Here is an 11,215-nt window from a genome sequence, read left to right as displayed (position 1 = left end):
CCCAAACTAAGCAGATTTTGGGGAATTGTTGATTATTGGAAGCAGAAGAGAAACTGCTCCCCACTCAGGCTTCATGAAGACTCAGCAGTTTGGGGTGGATGGGCAATGGGGAATAAAAGAGTAAGGGGTACAGCAGGCAAGAAAAGCATTCTCAGGATTAAACAGTCAGAACTTATAAACCAAAGCCATGGGATAAGGGTTAGTTGTTTATTCAGCATCAGCTGCTGAATAAAAACCTGGAGAAGCTGCTTCATTGATCTTTATTCACAGGTTTGAGTCCCAGTTTGCTTCTGTTTGAAGCTCATCATGAGAAAACAAAATACACAAAAGTAAGGTAAATGACAAAAAAACAGTCTCCAGTCCTTTCATTAGAGTCCACATAAAGGAAAGTTTGCTCTCTATAGTGGAAGTGAAGACTACATAACAGAGGCAGACCAGAGGAGCATGTGGTACCTGCAGCTAGCAGCTGTGGTTTCCTGAATGAAAGTTGATCTTCGATAAAAAAAAAGAGGTTGCCTGACTTCTCTACAAGTCAACATGTTACAGACAACAAACTGGATATGAAGGTCCAACTCTCTGAGTCCAGAACACACGATGGATCTGAACTTTAAAACAACAAAAACACTAAAGAAGAAGAGTGAACTCTTCTTCTCGCATAAACGTAACTTCAGACTTTGGACAGACCTGAAGAGATTTCATTTTAGAGTCAGTCAGTGAGAGCATCCAGCACACACTCTGTTACTGTGTTATAAGATAAATGAACGCTATGAGTGAGTGAAGGATTTCAGCGTTTGACTCACCGAGGAGCAGAGACACAGATGAAGTCTTCATGTTGTCGGGACGACGACTGGCAGCAGAGTGACACCTTCAGCTTCACCACTTCCCTGTCAAGATCATCACGCTGCTGCTTCTGGACAGCGAGGACGAGGAAGAGCTGGTGATGCGCAGTTAGCTGATTTGGATCAAAGCTGGCTCCTTATTTGGTACAGAGGAGGGAAGTAGAGGGCGGAGGTGGCTGTGAGCTGGGGTTTAAGAAGCTGCTGTACATCCAATCATCCAATCAACACTTAGGAACTCTTTCAAACCAGCAATCAGCAGCATCCACCTGCCTCAACAGTCAACACACACATATCCATACTCACATCTCAGAGAAAGCAGAGAAAGATGCACACCATCCCGTGGGAGGAGCCAAACGTCTAAAAATATTTGACCATGTGATCATGTATCATGAAATTTACCCCCACCCCAAAATCAAACATTTCTCCCCTAAAAGAAATGGACTTGGGGTTCAGAGTGTGTTTGGGGAGTGTGGGTTCATCTTGTCTCCACACTGGGTGAGTGCTGAATATTTGTATATGTGTGTATGAGGGTGGTGTATGTTTGTGTCTGTGTGCATGTTTGTCTATGTCTATGTGTCAAGTCAGGTCTCACATACTGGCTCACTCCCGGCGGCTGCTTGGAGGGGCCTGGCATCCGTGACTCCGTCAGGCTACTTTGGGGGGTGGAGGGCCCTCAAACCTCGGGCCGCTCTGGTGCAGCTGGCTGCCGGCCCTCTCTGACTTCTGCACTGTGGCTGCTCGGTGACATCCCATATAGGCATCTCCTCAGCTCTTTCAAGGTGGGTGGAGCATCTGCCCATCCGGTGGTCCTGGGGGGGGCTGAATCTATGGCTCCCCACACCCACTATGAGATCGTTACACGGAAAAACCTTTTGAATATAAGTGCACACAGGTGTGCGTCAAGATGAACCGAATCAACCTTTTGGGACTGCAGGGAGGGCACTGGCTGCCTCAAGAGCGAAATGCCGTGACCTGTTATTGGAGATACAACATCAGGAAATCTTTATATGGTGTTAACCTGCTGTGCCCAGAAAATGGCACAGCTCATGGTGTGTTTGAAAAGCTGGGAAATCTAATATTGGATGCACTTAAGCTGCAACTGGGAACCAGCAAGGTAACACATTCACATTTAATGAAGTTTGGTGTGAGTGAGCAAGTATTTCACTGAGGCAATTCAGTTCAGGGGGATGTGTAGGCTGGGATATCATCCACGTAGGCTTCTAGTTGAACAGCGTTGACCAGCCTCATCAGGAATGTTGCTCGTTCACGTCTGCTAAATTTTTAAATCCAAAACTTCAATTATATTGTACGAAATGGTCAGGTGTGACAAAAGCATGTATGCATGATTACAGTTTTTACTGCCACGAGGACTGGACCGGATTCTGGACCGGAGTTTTTCCCATTTTGTGGATAAGCTGTCGGTCCACCGTTTACCTCAGCTGTCAATGCTGGAGCTGAGAAATGTCCACTTTTATTTACTCTCAAACAGGGTGTAAAACCTTGTGAAAGGAGTCTTGTGCAACCAGTGTTGGGGAGTAACGCAATACATGTACCGCCGTTACGTATTGAAAATACAAAATATGAGTAACTGTATTCCGTTACAGTTACCGTTTAAAAAGGTGGTATTCAGAATACAGTTACTTTGTTGAAATAAATGGATTACACTGCGGTACTTTCCTGTTTCATATTGTCGCGGGTCAGGACTGTTTGGGTTTTGTTTGACAGCTACGTTCTGTAGTTCTGGGCGGCAGCGTTGCGGTTGCCATGGTTACAGGGTGACGCTCTCGCTCTGCGTGTTTCCTGGGTGAGAGAGCGCCTTTTTGTTGTTGTTGTTGTTGTGTTAAGCTAATAGGCAGAATGCAGAATGTAGCCTCACGGGCAGTGTAGCCCGTGCTGCAGGGAGAATGGACCGCCATACTCGTTATGTGTCTGTGAGCGCGAGGAGGGAGAAAAAGGAAAAGTAGGAGCTGTAATCGAGCAGAAACAGGAGCTGGAAGCATGTAAATATAATAATAACCACTGCAGCCAAGAAGAGTGCCTGACGAGCCCAGCTGTAAGTAAGCTGTTAAGACAGATTGCATGTCTCCCTGGAAGCCCTAAAGATTAGTTGGAAAACTTATCAGAGGGCAGTTAAGGCCGATAAACACTCCTACTTTTCTCAATTTATTTCGGCCAACTCTCACAACCCTCGTGTTTTATACAATACGATTAATTCTGTACTTAACTTGGAGGGTTACAACCTTTTGCCGTCCTCTGAGGCTATGTGCAATAAGTTTATTACCTTTTTTGTGGACAAGGTTGCTACCCTGAGGCCTCTGATTCCATCTATTGTTGATCCGGCCATGCATGCTCCTTGCTCAAGCCTATTCCCTGCTTTTGCACCGATTTCTCTGCGTGACTTAGAGGAGTTGGTGCTACATGCTAAGCCCTGTGGCTCCCCAAATGATGTTGTTACTCCCCGCTTTCTCCAAAAAGTATTTCCCATCATTGGACCTTATATCCTGAAAATTATCAATACTAGTCTGTTAACCGGTCATGTTCCTAGTGGGTTTAAACGTGCAGTCATACACCCCTTACTTAAGAAACCTGGCCTTGATAGTTCTACTATGTCAAATTTTAGACCTATCTCCAAACTTCCCTTTTTAAGCAGGGATCTATCCTTGGGCCATTATTTTTCTCGCTGTATTTACTCCCCCTTGGTGCGATTTTTTCGTAAACACGGAGTGTCATTTCATTTGTATGCCGATGACTGTCAGCTTTACTTACCTTTTAGTCATTTGGATACCTCCCCATGTCAATCACTGCTTGACTGTCTTAGCGATATTAAATTATGGATGGCAAATAATTTTTTGAATTTTAATGGTCACAAAACGGAAGCAATTTTATATGGCCCACATCGCTCTACTGATTCTCCAGATGTTGATTTTGGTGATTTGACCTCTCATCTGAAAAGTTCAGTCACTAATCTTGGTGTTAAACTTGATTCTGCGCTTACTTTTGAAGGTCATGTAAATGGAGTGATAAAATTAGCTTTTTATCACCTCAGACGCCTGTCGAAGGTTAAGCCTTTCCGTTCCAAACCCAATTTGGAAACTCTTATTCATGCTTTTATCACCTCACGTCTGGACTATTGTAATTCCCTTTTAATAGGGGTCGGGTCGGGCACCTTGTCACGCCTGCAGTTAGTGCAAAATGCGGCGGCGCGATTTTTAACCGGTAGTAGGAAATTCGATCACATCACTCCGGTTCTGGCTTCCTTGCATTGGCTTCCCATTGAATTTAGGGTTCGTTTTAAAGTCCTTTTATTGGTTTTTAAATCTTTAAATGTTCTGGCTCCTGTGTACTTATCTAACTTGCTGAAGCCACATGTTCCTCCTCGCTCGCTCCGTTCAGCTGAGCAGCTGTTGCTGTCGGTCCCTAAGTCGCGGCTGAAATGCAGAGGAGACAGAGCGTTTTCAATTGCGGCTCCGATGCTCTGGAATAACCTTCCCCTCCAAATTAGACAAGCGTCATCAGTGCAGGTCTTTAAGTTCAGATTAAAAACCTATTTTTATTCCCTGGCTTTTAACTCTGTAGGAAACTGACACCTTCTTATTTATTTTATTGTATGTAATGATTTTATGGTATTTTTAATTTGGTTGTTGTTTTGATCTGTGTTGTTCAGCACTTTGGTCTGCCTGGTGTGTTCTTAAAGTGTTATACAAATGAACGATGATGATGATGATGATGATGATGACTCGACTGTACGCTGTGTTCGTGTTTTCCTCAAATACAATAACTTCCATTGCAGCAGCCTTTCAACGCCTCTCTCTGTCTCTGCTAGCAAAGTTGACCCAGACAACAAAGTAAAGCTAGTTTTCAGCTACGAGCCCGACACGGACCCGACGTATGAGCCAGAGGTCCTTTACTACGGTTTGGAGTCGCGGACCTTCAGTAACAGTAATAAATCACAGCAATAGTACATTCACGTAGTTGTAAACAGCATGATAATATATTAAGTAATCCAAAGTATTCAGAATACGTTACTCTCATTGAGTAACGCAACGGAATAAGTTACATTTTGGGGCATGTAATCTGTAATCTGCAATGGAAAACATTTTAAAAGTAACCTTCCCAACACTGTGTGCAAGTTAATAAAGCTCACTGCTGACTGAGGACAGCCATGCTGAGGTGAGCTGTCGACGATATGCTAAACTGTTGGTTAGCGTTGGTATTAGCCTCTGTTAGACTGTGCTAGCTGCAAACAGCAGCTAACAGAGGCTTTTCCACTTTCCTTGAAGTGGATCCTTCATCATTTGTTTCTATTCGTGTTTTTTGGCAGTTCTAGTAAATTGTAAACTCAATCAAGAAAATCTGGATAAATGACAGATTTGTGTATGAAATGTTTTTAAGTATAGTTTTTAAAGTACTTCATCTGCAAACAGACTGTTTTTCAATGAGGCCTAATACTTTTCTTATGTTGAAAGCTGATAGAGGACAGGGTTTGATGAATGTCTGTGAGAGATTAGAGATTCAGAACAGAAACACTAAGGCTGCTAATCTTTGTCTTTGTACCATTTTTCTTGTATCCACTGATATTAGCTAATAAATGTACGGTCTGCACATTTCTTCTGTGTGTGATGATGATTTATTTGTATAAACGAAAATGTCACAACACAAATCAGTCAAATGTCTGATGTTTTACATATGTATATGTGTTACAGTGCTGCATTTCTGTCCTGACCTTTGACCCCATGCTCAGACTAAAGGTCCACACAGGCTGGTGTGTAAAAACAGCTAACAATGCATTTCTGTGTAAAGCATCATTTGTAGTAAACATTTAATGCCTGTTTCAGTTTTACACAACCTGATGGAAAAGAGAAGGAGAGCAAAGGTCAGTGAAGGGAATGACTGTAGTGCAAATACAGGTGATGTCAGTGAGGATGTGACCCTGCTGCCCTCTCCTAAACAGAGGAGACATTGTTACCCCAATACTGTCAGGCCAACATCAGCAATAAAACAGGGAAGATGTAGGGTTGATGCGCACTAATGTTAAAGAAGATTGTGTCACAGGGTTTTAGAGAAGCATTACATGTTAACTACAGTAGCTCCATAATGAATGAGTAACACGGGGAAAAGCTGTCCTGTAAAATTCAAACAAATCAAACAGTTGGAGCTGTTTAGTAAAGGAGCCGCCTACTAATATCATGTAAAAATGTGTAAGAATTCAAGAAAATTGTTTCACTTTCTTGTACACAAACCAAAGAAACTTCCAGACATTTCACCAGAAAAAGATGAATCTGTTGATCTCACAGTTTTCCATGCTTTCATCTCCTCGAGTCTTCTCATGTAGTGCAGACTTTACTCAGTCAAGAGTCCAGCTCGTTCAAAACTCTGCTGCCACACTTTCAGCATATTTAAAAAACAGCGCTATACTGGCTACCTGTGATTTTACCATATTAATGGCTACTTTTAAAGCGTTCCTTGAGCTTGTTGAGACCCACATTACAAATGATGTTACATCCTCAGATCAGAGCCCCAAATAAAGCTTATTGTTATTCATGTTTTTATTATTGGCTCCAATGGAGAGGTTGTTGTTCAGTTCCACCTGCAAACACAGATCCCGTTTGAGTTGCCTCAGGAAGCTCATCTAGTGCAAAACTGCCAAATCAAACATGCTGAGCTACCGGCTCCACCTGTTTATTATTTATTAATAATAAATTATAGAATGTGTTACTGTTTATCTGCAAGACCTTCATTAGGAACCTGGAATTTTAAATCATTATGCTATTATTATCATTTCAAAATGCCAATCACTGGCTGTCACTACAGGTCTGTGCTGGACTTTCAGTAACAGCCACTTCCATGCAACAACTGCCTGAAGCATAGTACACTAAAAACTCATTCTTTACAAATCCCTTTGCAGCCCTGGCAAAAGCCTGCTTTTAGTAAATGGTAGAAGGACTGGTTCTTATGTAGCACTTATATAGCGCTACTCTGACGCCACAGCCAGGGTTCAGTTTATCAGCAAGAGATTTTTATTTAAACAAAGGAATAAACTGAAGGCTTATTTTTGGCCAAGACAAACATCAAAGTTGAAGGCAGCTGGACATTTGGATGCAGAATGTACACTTTTTAAGCAATGGCAAGAAAAACAGATGAGCAGGGCCTTCATACTGAAAAACAGGACAAGCTCTAAATCTTAGCAGGGAGCTGACGGGACTGGCAGAGAGAAAATCCTCTTCTTCCCATCCTCCTTTAAATTTGATCTGGGAAACTCCATCAATAACTCAGCCCTGATGCACAAGAGAACGAGAATGAGTAGATGGTTAAAAGAGAATCCAGGAGATGGAAAGACAAGACGAATAGAGGAGCAGAGAAATTATCACAAGGACCCACAGTGGACAAAGGGTCATAATCATATTTTGTGAAGCAATAACTTGTTGGATAACAGCTGAATGTGTACCTGCAGTGTCCTCGGACTGGAGAAAACAACATGTGAGTGTGTATCTGTAATTTTATTGGCTGACTGTCTGAAGTTCATATCCTGATAGGTGACTTGACTCAGACTTGATGACAGCGTCCTTTCTGCAGGAATGAGAAAGACGAGGATTTAAACACGAGACAAATAATAAAAGATTCTAAACCGAAGACGTCTGCCAGCATGGAGCACAAACTGGGCGTCATCAGGACGCTACAACACAGAGCGAACACCATCCCCACAGACACAGCGGCCAGGAGGAACATCACATCAAGAAGGCCCTGAGTAAATGTGGTTATCCCAGCTAGTGATGTGTCGGTCGCGAAGGAAACTCTCAGAGCCGACTCTTTGACTCTTTGGTGTGTGGTAGTAACAGGTAAATGAACATATTTTTTCAATTATTTGACTATATATGAGTGTTTGTGTATAAATACACAAACAATACACACATGCTTTCATGCTTTCAATTGTGTAATTTAAGTGATCTGCTCTGTTTGGAAGTTCAGTTAAAGCTAGAAATGTGTTTTGGAGTTTGCACGTGCTTTGTGTCGTGGTCCTCGTGCCTCGCTGGCTCACTCTGTGTTTGGCAACATGTTTTGTGTGTTTTGTTTCCTTTGCGCTCTCTCTCCTCTGCTGGGGCGGTGCTCATTACGGGCCCCGCCCCTGGCCCACGCACCTGTGCTCACCGTCACACCTGCAGCCGATCCCAGCTGATTTGGAGCACTATTTATGACGGCGGACCTGAACCTGTATCTGTGAGTTTGAGACTATCCCTAACCTGGACGTCTCTCTCTGTGTGTATATAGATCTGCCCTGGACCCGAGAGAGTGTGTGTGTGTTTGGAACCCACTGAGAGCATGTATGGGATTAATCCCTGCTTCCCCCCGGACCCTGGAGCCCCGGACCATTTTTAATTAAAGCAACAAAACAACCCAAAGAGCCGCTTGGGAGCCGGAAGAGCCGGTTCTCTAAAAAGAGCTGGAAATCCCATCACTAATTCCAGCTGGACTTTTGTCAAAACCTGTAGTGATACTGTTGTGACAGGAGTATCGGAGCAGTTGAGATGCATTTTTTCTAAACACTGGGTCTCTGTGGAATTTAAACCCCAAAACACGCTGCGCCAAAAATTGTTCCACCCCAAGGATCGGGTCTTATACTTTATCAATAAAAGTGTCTCTATATTTTTCATGTAAGATAAGTTCTCTGCTAAACAATGTGAATGGGGACAGTTTATAATTGAATTATAGTATATAATTACATAATTATTAAGGAAAATTTATTTTTCCATGTAAAATGTTTAATCTAATGAGCTCTGGGGGGTTTGACACACTTTATACCTTGTTTTTTGTTCCAAAACAGCAAAGCTGCAACCAGAATAAGATCTAGAAGACCCAGAGAACCCAGAGCAGCTACAGGTGAGATGATGGAGGAGGACGATGTAGAAGGAGGGGAATTGAGATTGATAGTTGTTGTTGTTGGTGGTTTGGTGGCACTTGGTGAAATGGTGGTGGTGTCATAGACATCTGCAGGAGAGATGATAAAACTGGGTCATTGAATTTATTATAAGCTCAGCAGGTTAGCTTTAAACAGGAAGTGATGTCAGTGTTCTGACCTCTGACCCTCAGAAAGCTCTGAGGAGATGATCCAAACTCATCAGTAGAACACCAGTAGAGACCTTCATCAGACTGCTGCACGTTAATGGTGATGTTTTTCTCTGATTTAGGTCCAACAGGACGTCCATTAAAGTAGAAATAAGCTGCAGCTGTGCCACCAATTTTGTTTTTACAGCGTAGCGTGACATCACTTCCTGTCCTCACAGGAAGTGCAGGGATCTCCAGGATCACATGTTTATCTGAAGAAAAGACCCACAGAGTGATGTAGAGGTGGTATAACAGTCTGCTGTTAGTCTGATGAAATGAACGACTTCATTACCTGATACAGTGATGTTGACTTCTTCACTCTTCTCTCCAGCTTCACCTTCACACCAGTAAACTCCACTGATTGGCTCGCTTTGCTTATCAAGCAAACAGGATGAACCAGTTAATCTCCCGAAGCCCCGCCCACCTGCTCCACATGACTCAGTCCCACTTCCTGTGTCCCTCTTCACCGTCCATCCATCAGAGCCCAGCTGACCGTCACATGTCAGAGACACTGAGGCTGCTGTGAAGAACTGCTGAAGGTTTGGACTGACGCTCAGAGAGACTGGAGGACAGACGGACAGTTTCTATCAGTGTTTACACTCAGTGTTTGTCCTGGACCATGGTGCACTTCATCTACTCACCTGCACAAACAGTCAGTGCAGACAGCAGCAGCACACACACACCTGCAACAGGAGGTCAGAGGTCACTGAAGGTCAGAGATCATTTAAAGAAAGACTGAGGCTGCACAGTTTTTTTTTTGTTGTTGTTTTTTTTCTCTCAGGAAACTTTTTAATCTCCTGAAGTATCTGCCACAATCTAAGGAGCTTGGAAAGAAAAGCGTCTGGACTTCTTTAAGTTGCTTGAAGACGTTTCACCTCTCATCTGAGAAGCTTCTTCAGTTCTAGGATCAAACGGTGAAGAGACCCACATTTAAGCTCTGTGGGAGTTTCCCCCTGAGCGGGACAATGGACCCCCTGATGATCCTCTACCTAATCACATGAGCCAAGGTGTGGTAATGGGTGTGGGTCACAATCAGCCAGGGTTTTACTGCTACTACTTTGTACGTTCTTACTTTGAGTACTTCCTAGTCTGTACTTTTTTTTACTTTTACTTGAGTTAATAAGTTGAATCAGTACTTCATCTTTTACTGGAGTATTTTTGAACAGTAGTATTTGTACTTCTACTTAATTATGGAAGGTCTGTATTTTTGCCAGATCTGTGAGCCACGCAGATTAAACTACACAAACACCACCGTGCACTGTAACAGGAACAGGAAGTTATAAAATACCACCGAGACAGCAACGCAGGTTAGCCTGTCTTTTCCTGTTTTCTATACATTTTTTGATCAGATGGCAATCAACGGTAAACATCACAGTGCACAGCATTGTAAACAATGGAGAAGGAACTGTGCATGGATGAGCTTTCATTCATGTGCAGAGAAGAAAGTGTGGGACTAAGAAGCCACCCTTCAAAAGCACAGTTTTTATTTTCAGATTTGCGGCCTGTTTCACTCCCACACTGCTGCTGTTTAAAGGTCATCATGTCAATGGGAATGGGAACTTTAACAGTCAAAACCGTCTGTGGTTGTTTGAATACACTCAGTCCTCTTAATGGAAAATTGGCTGTGAATAGAGGAAGTGAAGACTAGATAAAAGAAGGGACGCAGTCAGAGGACCCTGTGCTTCATGCAGTCAGAGGCTGTGGTTTCCTGACTGAAGAGATGTTTGATGAAAAGAGGTCAAGTCTCTTTTGTTCTTTTGGTCTTCATGTTACTGACACTTAGCTGGGCAGAAAGTTTAATCGCTGACTTAGTCCAGACTATATGGTGACTTTCCTGCAGGATTCCAGGTTAAACTGCTGAGAGTCTGAACCTCTGAGAGGTTTGCAGTGATGATGAGATCGATTTAAACCGAAAAACTTTCATCATGCATGTTTGAAACCATTTTCTATCACTCTTCATACATTTCAGTTAAAACTGTGAGCTCCATTATTCAACATTAACATCACTTCTTGGTTCCTGCCCAACTTCACAGCCACCAATCCAATGAAACCTGAAAGACATAAGAAGGAGAATGAACTGTTCCTCCTGCCTTGACGAAACTTTTCAGAATTTTTACATGAACTTTAAAGTCAGTAGCTGCAAGCTTGTAACTGCTGAAAGGTTGTTTTCCTGCCATATTGTTTGTTGGAGCTGTGATAAATAAATCGATGATTTTAGTGTTTGACTCACCGAGGAGCAGAGAGACCGGTGCAGTCTTCATGTTGTCTGGATGACG

General features: G+C 42.9%; 1 protein-coding gene across 1 annotated transcript; it reads right to left on the bottom strand.

Annotated features, from left to right (window-relative positions):
- Positions 1–8,106: 8,106 nt before the first annotated feature.
- On the bottom strand, positions 8,107–11,215 carry LOC146673063 (uncharacterized). Its single transcript, XM_085401644.1, has 5 exons — positions 11,170–11,215; positions 9,581–9,622; positions 9,232–9,501; positions 8,912–9,151; positions 8,107–8,822 (listed from the first exon to the last, which is right to left on the bottom strand). The coding sequence occupies exons 1-5, from the start codon at positions 11,198–11,200 to the stop codon at positions 8,602–8,604; spliced, it is 804 nt and encodes a 267-aa protein (XP_085257770.1). The 5' UTR covers positions 11,201–11,215; the 3' UTR covers positions 8,107–8,601.

This window comes from Rhamphochromis longiceps, linkage group LG3 (assembly GCF_057381845.1).
Source record: "Rhamphochromis longiceps isolate RC_006_pf linkage group LG3, R_longiceps_female_GT1.1, whole genome shotgun sequence".
Taxonomy (NCBI): domain Eukaryota; kingdom Metazoa; phylum Chordata; class Actinopteri; order Cichliformes; family Cichlidae; genus Rhamphochromis; species Rhamphochromis longiceps.
Note: the sequence above shows the minus strand (reverse complement) of the source record. Positions and strands in the feature narration are given on the sequence as shown.